General features: G+C 43.6%; 2 protein-coding genes and 1 non-coding gene across 7 annotated transcripts in view; 2 read left to right on the forward strand and 1 right to left on the reverse strand.

Moving 5' to 3' along the window:
- DCAF4 (DDB1 and CUL4 associated factor 4) overlaps window positions 1-11,218 on the reverse strand; it is a 30,655-nt gene extending 19,437 nt beyond the window's left edge. For 3 of the 5 annotated variants that reach the window (XR_006738163.1, XR_006738159.1, XM_045564483.1), the window contains exons 1-4: window positions 10,744-10,898; window positions 3,791-3,887; window positions 724-824; window positions 151-308 (exon numbers count right to left, since the gene is read on the reverse strand). Coding sequence is in view for 3 of the 5 variants with exons in the window: in XM_045564483.1 (XP_045420439.1) it covers window positions 151-308; window positions 724-824; window positions 3,791-3,879 (348 nt within the window). In the remaining 2 variants the exon portion in view is untranslated. Of the gene's footprint in view, window positions 1-150; window positions 309-723; window positions 825-3,790; window positions 3,888-10,743; window positions 10,899-11,051 lie in introns of those variants that run through there. The other 2 variants (XM_045564489.1, XM_045564502.1) reach the window with 2 other exon arrangements.
- On the forward strand, window positions 7,787-8,038 carry LOC123647220 (60S ribosomal protein L30-like). Its single transcript, XM_045564524.1, has one exon. The coding sequence runs from the start codon at window positions 7,787-7,789 to the stop codon at window positions 8,036-8,038; it is 252 nt and encodes an 83-aa protein (XP_045420480.1).
- On the forward strand, window positions 8,787-8,848 carry LOC123631248. The gene has a single exon (XR_006733093.1). It is a non-coding gene; the product is annotated as a U7 small nuclear RNA (small nuclear RNA).
- Window positions 11,219-17,168: the final 5,950 nt, after the last annotated feature.

The following is a 17,168-nucleotide window of genomic DNA, read 5'->3' on the forward strand; positions in this document are numbered from 1 at the left end:
TTTCTTTTTAGGAAAATCTGGGGCCACACTCCCTAAGGTGGCCAAGTTAATTGTCACAGGGGTGTCTAATTGGCACCCCTTTCAGCAGTGGATGGATGGGTGCTGGCAGGAGTGGAGGGGACAGAGTAACCCTAAGGGTATGAAGCCTACCTTTTTCTGCTTGTCCTCTTCCTCGAGCAGCTGCAGTCTTTTTTTCTCCATTTCCTTATGCCGGATGCTCTCATTCGTAAGGGGGTTGCAGTTGTTATGTCCAGGAAGCAAGCGAAAGTAGCGTTTCTTTTCAGGGTCGAAGTAATACCCTGGTAGGTCTATCAATCAAACAAACTAAATTCACTAACTTAAAACACTGTAAATGACCACCTCATAAGGAGCCCAGTGGCCTGTCTACCACCCCTCACAGCTGCCTGTCCTCTACAGGCCAGCCAGGGGTGGGCTGCCACTGTCAGGCACTATCTTGGACTGAATTCAGTCCTGGGGGAGACTATTTGCCTTAGGATCACTGTTCCTGATGCACTCAGCTCCTTCACTGAGTGTTTCGGTTTGCTTCTAGAATTCCTTCCAAGCCAGGAATGGGCTGGTGACATCCACTCAAGTGAAGAGATACACAGGCACACATCTGAGCCCTGGCCGAGGAGGAGGGGCAGCCAGATGACAAGGCAAAATGAAGTTTCACCTTTCCCCAGGGGCAAGGCCAGAGGAGCCCTACCAAGCAGACTGCCTTACCTGGCGCAGAAGAACTTCCAGCTACACCAGATGAGGTTGATGGGGACTCATCATCACCTGGACCAGAATCCTGAGTGCTCTGCAGTGCTCCTGAGTCATGCCTGTTGACACACAGTGGCGGTAACTTGCAGCTCAGGGCTTGAGTTCCCAGTCATTCTCTGACTGGAAGGCTTTATTCAGGCAGTTCTGCAACCTTCCCTCCTGAACATCTATCTGACCTGATTCCTTGGGGAGCACTAACCCCTATTACAAATACACCAAAATAAGAGCAAGGTTTTGGCTTCCTTTTCTTTTATTTTAAAAAGACGATGCATGTCACAGTAATTTCCTCATCTCCTCACTTTAGCATTTTGTGAGGTCTTTTGGAATTTTTCAAATAAAAAGGAGAAGAGAAATTTGCCAATGAGAATGTTACCAGCCGTGCTCATTTGTCAGCTTAACAGCAGTTTCAAAGCCAGGTCAATTTCATTCTTTATTGGATTCAGTGGTATGAAGAGTTTAAATTTTACTTGCCCATGTAACTTTACAAACTGGGGTTCAGGGGACAGAGATAATTTGCTCAGTAATACTGGGATAGAGCCATGGTTAACACACTCAATGTATCCAGTCACAAGCAGCTTCTGTGGCAATTACAGACTTAAGGATATGATGATACGGCTGGGCGCTATGGCTCACGCCTGTAATCCTAAGCACTCTGGGAGGCCAAGGCAGGAGGATCGCTCGAGGTCAGGAGTTCGAGATCAGCCTGAGCAAGAGTGAGAACCCCATCTCTATTAAAAATAGAAAGAAATTATCTGGCCAACTAAAAATATAGATAGAAAAAAAATTAGCCAGGCATGGTGGCACATGCCTGTAGTCCCAGCTACTCGGGAGGCTGAGGCAGTAGGATCACTTAAGCCCAAGAGTTTGAGGTTGCTGTGAGCTAGGCTGACACCATGGCACTCTAGCCTGGGCAACAGAGCAAGACTCTGTCTCAAAAAAAAAAAAAAAAAAAAAAAAAAAGGACATGATGATAAAGCAAGACCTTATTTTAGAATCCCAATAAAATTCACTTTAAAATCAAAAACACCCTCTACCCCACCATATACACCAAAAGGAACACAAACTCACAAACTGCAAAACTAGGTTGAAGGAATGAAAGAACGTTCTCTTTCTTCTATAAATATTAATGCTATGCACAGTTTGGGGGAAATTTATTTATTCCCCTTTTCATGGCCCAGAGTTTCATGAGGCCAGCTCATCTGTGATCAGCAGGAGGAAGAAGGATTAAGTGTCATGACAAATGTGTGTTTCTAGTCCAAGGACCGCTGCTCCATTCTTTCCACATGGAGCCCAGAAGGTGGCTGGCCAGCAGGTTTCCACGCTACTCTGCCAAAGCCGAGCTGGGACTCTCTTCTACAGATCACATTTTGCTCACAATGTGCTCTTGCGGGAAGGGCCTGGGGCCCAAAAAGTATCCACGGTTCTCTTTACAAAACATACAAACATTGGGCACTGTCCTGATCTTTCTACAATAATGGGTAAGATTTGGGAATGTGCACCTAATAAGGCCCACCATGTAATGAGGCCTATTCAGAACCAGGCAGCCAGTTAAGGGCTTTACATACATTACCTCATGAAAGGTTTTATTAGTCCTGTTTTGTACAAGAATTTCAGTGACTCAGAGTGACTAAGTAACTCGCCTAATTTCACACAGGAAAGCAGGGTGTCTGACCCAGACCTCCTGACTCTAAAGCCCTTGTTCTTTTCACAACCTCTAAATGCTTTTTGTTACTCTTTGGGTTCATCTGTTCCAGCTTTGACAGCTTCTGACCCTATAACTAGGACTCTGTCCATTTTATTTTATTTTAGTTTTAGAGAAGAGGTCTCATTCTGTTGCCCAGGCTTAACTACAGTGGCATCATCACAGCTCACTGCAATCTCAAACTCTGGGACTCCAGTGATCCTCCTGCCTCAGCCTCCCAAGTAGCTGGGATTACAAGAGTGAGCCACCGCACTGGTGATACTGTATTATTGTTTATACATTTTTATGTAGTATATTATTAACACATACACATTTGTAACATAAATATATATAACCCTACAGTTATGTGACACACAACGATGTTTCAGTCAATGACGGACCACATATAGGACAGTGGTCCCTTAAAATTATAAAGGAACTGAAAAATTCTTATCGCCTAATGACACTGTAGCACAATTACTATATTTTTTGAATAAATTTAGTGTAGCCTAAGGGTCCAGTGTTTATAAATTCTATAGCAGTGTATAGTAATGTCCTAGGCCTTCACATTCACTCATCACTCACTCACTGACTCACCCAGGGCAACTTCTAGTCCTGTAAGCTCCATATATGTTAAGTGCCCTATATAGGTGTACCATTTTTTATCTTTTTATCTTTTACACCATATTTTTACCATACCTTTTCTATGTTTAGGTACATTTAGACACACAAATACTCACCATTGTGTTCCAATTGTCCAGTACTCAGTACAATAACATGCTGTACAGATTTATAGCCTAGGAGCAATAGACTGTGCCATATAGCCTAGGTGTGTTAGTAGGCTATACCATCTAGGTTTGTGTAAGTGCACTCTATGTTTGCACAACGATGAAATTGTCTAACGCATTTCTCAGAACATATCCCCCTCACTAAGTGATGCATGACTATATATCCTTTTCCCAAGACTTAGACTGAATTAATAAAATTAGGTTTCCATAAAGACTGGGTGAAATATAAAGCCCACAATGTGGAGAAATGGCTCTCCAGTTGTTTCAGATATCTAATTCTAGCTTCATGGCTAATGCTCTGAATAGAAGTGATGATCACTCTGGAAAGAAGGAACAGTGTGTCCATATCTCCCCACTACTCTGTGTGGTGGGCTGACCAGCAGCAGAAACATGCCCTGCAGACTCTTCTCGGGCCCCACCTCAGATTCACAGAATCAGAATCTGCATTCTGACGGCCCCCAGTGATACACACACACCAGTGTGTGAGTTGCGATATAATGGATAATGACAGAACAACACTGGGCACAAGCTGGACCTCCAGCCTGGGCATACTTTCCTCTCGTTAGAATTGCGTAGTCTGAACCAAGGGTTCTGCTGATAGATTCTTCTCCCATGTCGTCTCCTAGTTGGCCACCTTTTACTCATTTCTGTTCCTAAAAGAGAAAAAAGAATATTATATACATGCGTGTGTGCTCATGCTTTTCTGTTTGCTTCTTGACAGTTGCTTCATGCTTAAAATTAGGTAAGAGGATGGCCCACTCCAGGTTATCATCAAATTTGCCACACCAAGCCTTACTGTAAAGGGCTGCCTCCAGCACTCTCCTGACATCCCTTCCCACTTCCTTCCCATTTCCCGTAGCAGACAGCAGTTCTCCATCCCATAAACAAGAGGTATTACCAGGCATGAATACCCTAACTTCTCTCCCATCCACTCCAGAAATACCTGCCTTTACTAATTATTTCCCCTTTTGTCTTGGACAAACAGGTGTCCCTGTGCCTTTTCAAGGCAAACCCATCCCACCTGGCAGTTGAGCTCATCCCTTCCCAGGGATTCTGCGGACATCTGTTCTCACATATGTTAATGTCTCCCTTTCCTTATCTCAGCTTACAAACATGCCCAGGTTTTCCATTTGTACGTGCTCCATCTCTAATCCAAAAGGAATGGAAATATTCTGAAAGAACGGTCTACACACACAAATTAAACATCTTCATTTCTCATCATTCCCCAGTCCACTGCAGTCAGGCCTCCTCCATCCTCACCTTTCTCCTAAAATGTTCTTGCTGACATATTAATTAATGCTCACCTACTTGCACAAGTTAGTGGTGTCTTTTTGGCCCTTATTCCTGCAACATGTGACACACACCACGAAGTTTCGCTCTTCCTTTGGCTTTTGCAATATCTTTCTCTTGGTTTTCTTCTTACTTGCCAAATTAATCCTTTGCTCATTTCTCCTGGGTCACACACTCTGTGTGTGTGTTTTCCGCCTAGATCCTCCTCTTTTCACACTTAACACCATCTCATCCACCAACGCAGGTTCATCTAGGTTCATCTCAAACCCTGGCACCCTATTATCCCTACTGAGCATCAAGCTCCTAAACTGTTGTCTTCTATTTCCATAGTCCCAGCAAACTTAACAGGCTCAAAAGTGAGTTCATGATCTCTCCCTAACTCCCAATTTGCTCTTTTAGCTATCTATTATTTCCCTCCTCTGTAAATAATATCACTACCCTCACCAAGTCCAATGGTATCATCATTTTATTCATTGTCCACAACAACGGCTCCTAAACACATGTGTGAGTTTCCCTATGAATCAATTATCTTATTCCCCAGCCAAAGAATAAAGTTGTATTTATTACTAGTTAAGTTATAAGCTGAAAGGCACTGTGCACAGGAAGCAAAGCATGTACGGACAGTGCCAAGAGGACTGGTAAGAAACACAGGCCATACTGACACGAAGTTTATTATTATTACCAACTCTATAAAAAGGTCAAAGTTTTATAGCACACATTCTGCACCTGAAGTGATTCTAGTTTGCTTTCATTATGTAATAATGCATGAATACAGTGAGGAACACATGTATTGGTAGTCAAAGACTTCAGATCACCAGGAGGCAGGACCATGCCCGGCCTACACCATTATCTTCAACAGGGGCTGCCCAATCAGAAGGACACAGCAGATGATAAGATCACTGGTGAGCGCTGATTTTGGCTAGGGAGAACATCTCTACACCACTAACTCATACAGGCACAGGTTCATGCACTGCAGTAGAGTAAGGGTGGCTGACAACATCAGCTAATGTCATTAGGCAAGATGAAGCAAAAATCATTTTAAAAAGCCACACTAACAGAAGCCTTCCAAATACAGAAAGGGCTTAAAGGCTAGGACGAAGATGGTATCTTTTCAGTACTTTTATTTTTTTGAGACAGAGTCTCACTCTGTTGACTGGGCTAGAGTGCTGTGGCGTCAGCCAAGCTCACAGCAACCTCAAACTCTTGGGCTCAAGCGATCCTTCTGCCTCAGCCTCCTGAGTAGCTGGGGCTACAGGCATGTGCCACCATGCCCGGCTAATTTTTTTCTATATATATTTTTAGCTGTCCAGATAATTTCTTTCTCTTTTTAGTAGAGACGGGGGTCTCGCTCTTGCTCAGGCTGATCTCGAACTCCTGACCTTGAGCAATCCTCCTGCCTCGGCCTCCCAGAGTGCTAGGATTACCGGCGTGAGCCACCGTGCCTGGCCTCTTTTCAGAAGCCTATTTCAGGAGTGGGAAGTATGTCTTCCACAAATGCAAACGAAGTTCACTCTCAATGGCTGCTTTACAGTTCATGCTTGCACTTATCATTCTGCATTACACTCTCTTTATACTCCCAACTCCCAATGTAATACACAGTATTAAGAGAAAACATGAGGGAAAAACTCTCATGATTATCTCAATTGATGCAGAAAAAACACTGGACAAAATCCAACACTCTTGCATGATACAAACACTCAATAAACTAGAAATAGAAGGTAATTTTCTCAACCTAATAAGGCATCGAATAAAAACCCCCAGTTAATATCACACTTAATGGTGAAAAGGCTGAATGCCTTCCCCTCTAAAATCAGGAACAAGACAAACATGTCTGTTCTCACCATTTCTATTCAACATTGTACTGGAAGGTCTAGCCAGGCAATTAGGCAAGACAAAGAACAAAAAGCATCAAAATAGGAAACAAGTAAAACTATATCTGCAGATAACATGATCTTATATATAGAAACTCTGAAAGAATCCACACACAAAAAAAACTACCAGAGCTAATAAATGAGTTCAGCAAGGTTGCAGGACACAAAATCAATATATTAAATATCAGCTGTATTTCTATACACTAGCAATAATAATCTGAAAATTACAGAAACTATACAAACTATACAAACTATAAAACTCTTAAAAGAAAACAAAGGTGTAAATCATAATGATCTTGGATTAGGCAATGGTTTCTCAATATAACACCTCAAGCACAAGAAAATATATATAAATTGGGCTTCACCAAAATTAAAAACTTCCATGCATCAAAGGACAGTATCAAGAAAGCAAAAAACCCACCTACAGAATGGGAGAAAATATTTGGAAATTCCGTATCTAATAAGGATCTAGGATCCAGAATAAAGAACTCTTACAACTCAAAGAGACAAAAAATTTTTAAAAAAAGAAAAATTCTGAATAGACATTTGCCAAAGAAGATACACAAGTGGCCAATTAACACATGAAAAGATGCTCAACATCATTAGTCATTAAGCAGGTGCAAATCAATACGACAATGAGATGCCACTTCATACTAGGGTGGCTATGATTAAAAAAAGAAAAAAAGGCAGATAATAACTGTTGGTGAGTTGTGGAGAAAGTAGAACCCTCATACACTGCTGGTAGGAATTGTGAAATGCTGCAGCCACTCTGGAAAACAGCCCAGCAGTTCCTCAAAAGGTTAAACATACAGTTACCACATATGACCTACCAATTCTACTCCTAGGTATATGCTCTGAAGCAATGAAAACACAGTTATACAAAAATTTGGACACTAATGTTCACAGCAGCATTATTCATAATAGCCAAAAAGTGGAAACCACCCAAATTTCCATCAACTGATGGATAAACAAAATGTGGCACATCCATACAATAGATTATTCAACCATTAAAAAGGAATGAAGTATTGATATGCACTAAGTGTGGATGAACCCTGAAAACATGTTAACTGAAAGAAGCCAGACACAAAAGGCCACATACTGTGTGATTCCACGTATATGAAATCTCCAGAATAGGCAAATCCAAAGAGAATAGATTTGTAGTTTCCAGAGGTGAGGTGGGGGATGTTGGGGGAAGTACAGAATGGGGAGTGACTGTTAACTGGTATAGGCTTTTTATTTTTTTATTTTTTTAAAGCTTTCTAGCTTTCTCGCTCCCTGGCCATCTTGGTGGCTACTCTTGGTTGGGGGCATCTTGCACCTAAGGCAGGATGATGGTGGCCAAAAAGACAAAAAAGTGGCAGAAGTAGATCAACTTGAGGCTCCAATGTGCTATGAAAAATGGAAAGTATGTGCTGGGGTACAAGCAGACTCTGATCAGACAAGGCAAACCAAAACTGGTCATCCTCACCAACAACTGCCCAGCTTTGAGGAAATCTGAAATAGAGTACTACGCCATGTTGGCCAAAACTGGTGTCCATCACTACAGTGGCAATCATATTGAATTGGGTAAAGCATGCGGAAAATACTACAGAGTATGCACACTGGCTACCATTGATTCAGCTGATTCTGATATCATTCATTAGAAGCATGCCAGAACAGACTGGTGGAAAGTAAACCATGCACATTTTTTGTTTAATAAAACTTGCCAGAGCTTATTAAAAAAAAAAAAAAAAGGCTTTCTAGAAAGTCTTTCTGTTTTGAATAACTGCCTTTTCCAGTTATCCCAAATGAGTTCATAAAGGATCTAATTAAACTGTTTTATATTTTTAGGAGTGACTGTGTACCCTTTTATTAACTAGGTGGTAGCTTAGTAAAATTTTTAGGCTTTTAAATGATGTATGTTCCATGTGTGCTTCTTTCCTTTCTTTTCAAGGTTGAAAAGCCCTGTATTGCAGCATTCTGCGCCATCCCCACATTTGCTTGTTTTTTCCTCTGCAACATTCCACTAAATCATTAGCTTTCCAAAAACTGTGGTACCAAATATGGTATCTTAATATGACAGCAACTTTGTTTTAAAACCAGAATCAAGCTGAACATGACTTTTATTTAAGCCCAAACGCATGCTTTATGTATATCTGTAAAACACTGTTGTCGTGGTGTCACATTTCTTTTTTATTGTTTGATTATGTTCTTGTTGAAAGGTAAACTTACAGATCAAGTAATGAAATTTCATGCTTCAATGGCAGTTTCAATAAAACAAAACAAACTGGTCTTTTTACTTAAGGCTTCATGTAATAGAATTGAAGTTGGAATTGTTAGATCTTTTGGGTTTTACACCTACTTACTATAGCATTACCAAATAGGTGCAGTGCATTAATATAAAATGCTCTGGAGTGTTACAGCTCTTTTAGAATTTGTCTAGCAGGTTTTCTGGTTGTCACCGGAAGACCATCCCCCAAATAATTAAAAAAAGAAGAGAAAAAAAGAAAGTAAAATGCTTTGGGACCCATAATCTTAAGGAAAAAAAAAAGGAGGAGAACCTGGGCTCAGTGGCACCCCTAGTTCCAGACTTGGGAGGCTAAGGCAGGAGGATGGCTTGAGCCCAAGTGTTGGAGGTTGCAGTTTGCTATGATGAAGCTTGTTAATAGCCATTGACTGCACTGCAGCCTGGGCAACATATTGGAGACCCTGTCTCAAATACATACACACACATGGAACATCCACTGTAAAATCACATATCACTAGGCAAGGTGCTGAAATGACTGGATGTGTACTATTTTTTAAAACCTTCATTTTGGGCCAGCACAAATTTCCTTTACTTTTCCCCCCATTTCAAAAGCAATTCACTTTGAGGTTTAACACAGCAAACCAGTATATGTACGGTGTGTGTACATTTAGTATACAGAATATATCGAGACGAACCTCTGTAGACTTCATTCACTGTGAAGTCAGCTATGTTGCGAGATTTTCCAAACCAGAGCGGCAAAAATTTTGCAGAACTCTCCAATATGATTCGTCTGGTTTGAGAGACCTTCCCCGCCTCCAAGATTCCATTTCCAGGCCTGGCCTCAATACCCCCACGGTGTAGGCCCTGCAAAGGCCAGGCTCGCCCCTGCGAGCAGCCCAGGTAGGTGGCTGAACGCAAAGGGCGGCACAAAGCCAAAATTCATAGCAGGAGAAAGACTCCAGAATTCCCTGGCCGATCCCTCCTGGTTGGGGGCCCTTGCCTAGCCTGGGCTGGAGCCCCACAATCGGGGGTCTGAGACGTTAGAGCCAAGGGAGGATAAAAATGTTCTGGAATTAGCGGTGATGGTTGCAATCCTACCAATATAATAAAAAAAACCCCACTGGATTGTACTTTTTAAAGGGTGAATTTTATGGTATGTTGATTTTATCTCAAAACCAAGAAAGATCTGTTTACTATGGCATACTATAATATTTAAAGTAATACGCAGCCTAAATATCCAACAGGGGAATCCGGTAAGATCCTGGCGATCACAGGACTGCAACAGGAAGAACGCTAATGGCACGGGCTTGCAAAGCTGCCACAAAAAGTGGACACACGGATGAGGGCTGGAGGGAAGCAGAAAAATGCAGACGGTTCGGTAAGGACTATCTGCTTAGTGTAAAAAAAAATAATAAGGTTTTCTGTTAAAACTTACATAACAAATACTTCAGGCGGCAGGCTTTGTACTAACGCCCACCCTGAACTGTTGTTTTAAACTCTATTTTACAAATGAGGAAACAGGCTTAAACGGCTCAGTACCATACCCAAACAGCGGTGGCACTGGGATTCCACCTCGGAGTGTCAGACCCCCGGGCTGGTTACCCACAGGACACCACCTCCAGTATATTTTCCACTGTTACTTAAAACGAGAGCTTGGGGCTTTGGAGTTTTTATTTCCTCCAGAACGTTGTCCCATCAGTTTTCTTCCCTCCTTGCTGCGCAGTTCGATTCACAAGACAGTGTCTGTAGACCACCGAGGAGAGGGGAGTGTCGTGGGTACCGAAGCCACCGGGCGGGCCACGAGATGTGGCAAAGCGGGCTTTCCCGCCGACACACACCGCAGCGTGGAGGTGAACGCACTGAAGGCCCGGTCCAAACCGGCTCCACCATTCACGAGGTCGCGCGTTACCTTGGGCAAGTGCCACCCAAACTGCGCCCCTGTCTGCGTCGGGCACAGATACCACGCCTGTGAAGCAGCCAGCACAGCGCCTAGCACTTGCTACGCGCTCGAGACGCGTCAGCGGTTGCGTCGACCTGTCTGACACGGCCGACCACAACCTGGGGAAACCGCCCCCAAGGGCCCACCGGCCGGCCGGTGCCGGTATGGGTGGGGCCTCCTACCTCAGGGCTTGGGAAAACGCTCTTCCACTCAGGCCCTGCGCAGCGACAGGTCTCGGGGTACCTTAAACTCGGGTGCCCTCACCCTACGAGGGCAGATCCAACTCCACAGAACTCGCCAGGCCCCACGCGCCACGGAGCCCGACCCAGCCCCAGCACGCCAGGCCGGGCCAGCGTTCCACGTGCTCGCTCCTCCCCGCCCCTTTCCCCGGCCTTCCCCTCCAACGCCCGGTCCCACCCCAGCTCTGCAGCGGGGCCAGCGGCAGCCCTCGGACCGACGCCGACGGGCACCCCAGCCAGCACGGGCCTACCTGTTCAGACAGTCCTTTCCGGCTCCCCCTCAGGCTCAGCGCTGCAGGAGCAGGAGCCAAGCGTGGAAGGACCCAGAAAGACCAAGGTGTAGCGTCAGCCAGTTGGGTGTGCCCGCTTTTGTGTGGTCGTAACCGATAGGGCTATGGATGCCCCCCCTTCATTCTCATTGGACGCGACTTCTGTCTGTTAACGCCAATAGGGGCAGGCTTACGGAGGGGGCGGGGCGTGTGGTTTCGGCTCCGCCCAAGCCTGGCGTGTCTGGGCCGGCACGCTTGGGGGCAGGGCCGGGCACGGCGTCGGGGGCGGAGTAGTTTGCAGGGTGGCTCTTCCGAAGTGGTGGATTCCTTCTTGGTCAGCAGGCGACTGATCGGCCTGAAGCAGCTTTGTTGCCACTGCTGTGGAAAGGCAAAGGAGACTGTGAGATGAGGGGCAGAAAAAGTAGTAAGTGGTAAACAGGTGGTGGAGTCTTCACGCCAGATCTTCGTGGATCAAAGCTGTAGAATAGCGTACCCTGAACTGGCAATCCGGAGTCTAGTTCTGTTTCCTGCCAGCTGTGTGGCCTAGGGGAGTCTCTTCCAGGCTCTGTGCCTTGATTTCTCCTGTGGAAACAAGGAAATTTTTTTTTTTTTTTTTTGGGACAGAGCCTCACTCTGTTCCCCGGGCTAGAGTGCCGTGGCGTCAGCCTAGCTCACAGCAACCTCAAACTCCTGGCCTTAAGCGATCCTCCTGCTTCAGCCTCCCGAGTAGCTGGGACTACAGGCATGCGCCACCATGCCCGGCTAATTTTTTCTATATATATTTTTAGGTGTCCAGATAATTTCTTTCTATTTTTAGTAGAGACGGGGTCTCGCTCTTGCTCAGGCTGGTCTCCTCCGGAGCACAAACGATCCACCTGCCTCGGCCTCCCAGAGTGCTAGGATTACAGGCATGAGTCACGCCCGGCCCGAAACAAGGAAATTGGTCTAACATTGTGAAGTCCTCTCCAGCTCAAAGTTTGTCCATTACAACCAGTATTTCTTGAATGATCTGTGTGCTGTGCCTGTTCCAGGTATCAGCTGGCACCCTTGAGCTTTTCCAAAAGAAAAATGGAAGCCTGTGCTGGGCTCTTGGCCAGAAGTGACAGTTTTATGAGGAAAGCTGGATCCACATAGGCCGGGCTTGGCGGGGACCACCATGTATTAAATGTTCTGCTAACCCCGGCCCCTGTAAGTGGCTGGACCCATTGGAAGTCAGGTTGTGGGGTTTGTCAATTGCATCCCTGTGTGCAGACATTTTAGTCAATAACAAGCAAGGTAGGATTTGGGCTCTCAAGGAGTTTACAAACAAGTGCAGGGTATGGAATGGGACTAGGTGATAATAACAGAAATGAATATAGTTACAATAAAGGACAACTTCATAAGCTTGAGCAGCTTTGAAGAGAAGGCAGAAATTCTTTTTGTTTTTGCCCCCAAGAACTCTGAGGACAATCAAATCAGAGAAATTGCAAGCTGAACAAACAACACGGTTGCAAACCTGTTCAAGGAGTTTTGGCTGAAGGGGAGGGGAGTCTTAGAAGCAAAACTGGCAAGGTGAGTTGGGGCTTGATAGTGCAGGGCGTCAAATGCCAAGGAAAGAGCAGGTAGTAGGAAGCTCTGAGGGTTTCAGAGTTAAGAGAGTGATACGTTACGCTAGAGCTGTGCTTCAGGGAACATCACCTGGGCAGCACTGTGGAGGGGTTTGGGGAGGAAAGATTGCAGAAGTCATCTGGGAGACAAACTTACTGCAGTAACAGTCCTTGTGAAAGGTGGTCAGGGGCAAACCAGGGGGGTGGCAGCAGGGATGGAAAGGAGAGGTAGATGGGAGACATATTTCGGAGGGACAATCTGCAAGATTTGAACGCTGGGGGTGGGGGGAGTTAAGTTGCTGGATTCCATGCTCAAGAGCTGGGTTCACAGAAGGAATTTGGGAAGAGGAGTTGGCTTGGGCTCCCTGAGTGAATGAATGGCAAACAGCCAGGTCTACTGAATATCCACTGAGGGCACATGGGGTGAGCACCGGATATGCCTTGGGGATCTGTAATACACACAGAGACAAAGATTAAAGAACATTTGCAAACCAATGCACAAAAGGTTGGCATTAGGGTAGTTATGTGATACGTCAGCTGCAGTTTCCTCACGGGTAAAACATACCTACAAGTTTGTCTTGAGAAGTAAACGCCATGATGATAAAACACCTCACCCAGCTCCCATTGATGAAGCACCCTCTATTAGGAATATGGCTTAGTATCTAGATGTGTGTTAGGTCCAGAGCCATGAGGGAGACACACGAAGCCTGAGGTAGTAAAACGCTGTTTATTTTGAGCAGATAAGTGGAGGCCAAAAGAGCGTCCACCACGAAGGAGGGGAAAACCTTGGGTTTTATAGAGGGTTTTCCCAGGGGAGTGAGGCACCTTCGTCCTTATCAGGGGGGATAGGAATACCTGCGTTGCTGTAGCAGTCTGTGGTCCTGCAGCTGTCTGTGATTGAAGGTAAATTTACAACCTTGGACTCTCCAGACTCCCATGGCTTTTGTTTCACAGGCTTTATAATCACTAAGTATTACGTCCTATACATACTTTTTGGGTTCTCACTCTAAGTAAACATAACAATGTATTACCATCAAAAGTAAAAATAATTACTTTTTTCATTTCACCCCCAGAATTTGAAGACAAGGCAAATAAAAATTTTTCTTTGAAATTGATAAGGAAAACCCCCATCTATTACTTGGTGCATCAGCCACCTGAGACCCCCCCCCCCTCACGGAAGATCTGCATCAGCATAATACTAACCTATTACCTGGCCCGTCAACTAATCTATTACCTGGCACATCAGCATAACACTAAACCTATTACCTGGCTCATCAACTAACCTATTACTTTAGCCACCTAGGAACCCACCCCTCAGGCCACCCCAACTTAATAGAAGTGGGAAAAATCGGGTAGACAGGGCTCAAAATTTGGTGGCAAGACCCCTCTGAGCCTGCCGGCAAATAAACCTTGATTCTCTGATTCTCGGTTTGTCCTCGGGAGCACCCGCTGTAACACTTGCTGTAACAAAATGAGATCTAGAATGAATCAACATTAAATTGGACTGTATTTAAAAAAAAAACAATATTTTTCTAGTCCTTGCCATGTGCCAAATATTTTCTAAGCCTTTCCATAGATTCATTCTTTTAATTTCAACAACCCTGTGAGGTAGGTACTGTTAATATCACCACTTTACTGATGAGTGACAGGTTAAGTAACTTGTGCGAGGTCATACAACAGGTCAAAGTGGCAGAGCCAGGACTCAAATCCATCCAAGCAGTCTGATTCCAGAGTTTGTGCTGTCAAGGCAAAAAAATTGATGGAAGTTGAAAGAAATATACCAGTTTGCTATAAAATATTTGCAACTCATATCACAGGAAAGGGATAATTTTTCTTATAAAATGTTCCTGCAAATAAACTCAACAGAAAAATGAGCAATGCTATAAATAAACAATATATAAAAAGGAAATAAACATGCAATGATGCTCACCCTCACTCAATATGAGGAAAATGTAGCTTAAAACTCTTCTGACATATCTATTTTCATAATCAGATAGGCACAGTGTTTGTGCCTATCTGGTAAGTTGTTAATACTCAATGAAGCTCTCATACAATCTCTAAGACAGATAATTTGACAATATAACCAATATTTGTCAAAAATTTAAAATGAGGAGTCCACTTGCTCAAGGCTTCTTGGGCATGGCTCTGGGTGAAAAAAAAGAAAAATTTTAAATACACATAACTTTGAAGTAGCAATTACACTGCTAGGAATTTATCCTAAAATATATTGCCTATATACAAAGTGATTAGGAACTGTAGGATAAACATGGAGCATTGTTTATAATAGTGAAAGTTTGGAAACAATCTTAATGTCATTTAGTAGGAGACTAGTTTAAAAAGGAGAGGGTACATTCATTCAGTGGACTATTATGCAAGTGTTAAAAAAAAAAAAAGAACGAGGAGGCTGTTTATATACAGAAAAAAAAATTACCTCCAATATGGATTCTTGGTGAAAAAAGCAAGATGAAGAACACTGTATAAAGTATTGTACATATAGGATGAAAAGTGTGTGTGTGTGTGTGTGTGTGTGTGTGTGTGTGTGTGTGTATCTTCTGGGAATGATACATAAGAAACTGAATGTCTGTTATTTCTAGGGAGGGGAACAGGGATGGGAGGGAGTTTTTTACTATAAGCCTTGTTGTGCCATTTGAATTTTGACTGTGAATGTATTACCTATTGAAATATAAAATTTAAATGTTAAACAAATCAACATATCATGTACAGCAACCAACTGCAGGGGTTGTCCATTTTAAGAGGTGACTCGTACATGCTTTGTCAAAGGAGCTAGAATGCCTGTCCACTCCCATCATGGAGACATTAATCCAAAATATAATTGACTCAAGAGAAACAATTAAATTAGCATGCCCATTGTATGGTAACAGTTCACCCAGAACCCAGAAAAAGGATCCTTTTCATCAGAATTTTTCAGTGTTTATTCACTAGTGTCCAAGGGATGCGAGTGTCTTGGTCACTGGAAACCTGGATCCAGAATAATTCTCTAGTCCCTTACCTAACCCGAACGAATATCCAACAAAACTCTCCACACCCCTTGTATGATTATATGTTCGCCAGATTGCTGATAACTGACTCCATTACCATGATTCTGTAAAACCAGGAGCCCTGAGTAATGGGCAGGAATATTCTAGACAACAAGGAGTTACATATCCCAATAATTAAAATATCATATTGGTATTCTATGTACCTGGGTAGACTGAAGCAGTTCCCAAGGATCTGGTCCAAATAATTGATAACATAAAATGTGGGAACCCACAAACTCAAGGATAGGACTTATGCCTCTAAAATGTTAGTCTTAGCTGGTCAGTGTGGCCTGGCCAATTTAAAAATTAATAATGCATGCTTGATGCAGAAAACTTAAGAAACAGAAAACACAAAGCAAAAAAATACTCAATTACCTGTGATTAATTCATCCCTCCAAAAAAAAAAACCCACTATTAATATTTGGATGTCTTTTTTTTTTTTTTTTGAGACAGAGTCTCACTGTCTTGCCTGGGCTAGAGTGCTGTGGTGTCAGCCTAGCTCACAGCAACCTCAAAGTCCTGGACTCAAGGAATCCTCCTGCCTCAACCTCCCGAGTAGCTGGGACTACAGGCATGTGCCACCATGCCCAGCTAATTTTTCTATATATTTTTAGTTGTCCAGCTAATTTCTTTCTTTTAGTAGAGACGGGGTCTCTCTCTTGCTCAGGTTGGTCTCGAACTCATGAGCTCAAACGATCCACACTCCTCGGCCTCCCAGAGTGCTAGGATTACAGGCGTGAGCCACCTCGCCTGGCCTGGATGTCTTTTTTATAAGCATGTGTTTATTGTAGTTGTTTATATACTTCATTAATTCATTCAACAAATATTTATTGAGCACTTGGAGTGCTGGGCCTGTTCTAGGTGCTGGGGATGTAGTTGTATTTTTCTTTTTAGTTAAGAAAATTCTTGGGTCAGGTATGGTGGCTCACGCCTGTAATCCGAGCACTCTAGGAGGCCGAGGCAGGAGGATCGCTTGAGGTTGGGAGTTCAAGACCAGCTTCAGCAAGAGTGAGACCTCTGTCTCTAAAAATAGAAAAAATTAGCCAGGCATGGTGGCACATGCCTGTAGTCCCAGCTCCTAGGGAGGCTGAGGCAGGAGGATTGCTTGAGCCCAGGAGTTTGAGGTTGCTGTGAGCTAGGCTAATGCCACAGCACTCTAGCCTGGGCAACAGAGTGAGACTCTGTCTCTAAAAAAAAAAAAAAAAAAAAACGAAAAACAAACAAACAAAAAAACCCAAAACAACTCTTGCTGCTGGGTACAGTGGCTCACACCTGTAATCCTAGTGAATCAGGAGGCTAAGGTAGGAGGATTGCTTGAGGACAGGAGTTCGAGGCTGCAGTGAGCTATGATTGAGCACGGTCTCTAAAAAAAAAAATAAAAAATTCTTTTTGAAACAATCACAAGCTAATAGAAAACTTCCAGCTACAGAATTTTTTCTTTCCCTGAGAGTAAGTACTGACTTGATACCCCATTA

This window comes from Lemur catta, chromosome 1 (genome assembly GCF_020740605.2).
Source record: "Lemur catta isolate mLemCat1 chromosome 1, mLemCat1.pri, whole genome shotgun sequence".
NCBI classification, from domain to species: domain Eukaryota; kingdom Metazoa; phylum Chordata; class Mammalia; order Primates; family Lemuridae; genus Lemur; species Lemur catta.

Coding starts and splice junctions, on each gene's coding strand:
- LOC123647220 (XM_045564524.1), top strand. CDS start 7,787: ATGAAAAATGGAAAGTATGTGCTGGGGTACAAGCAGACTCTGATCAGA.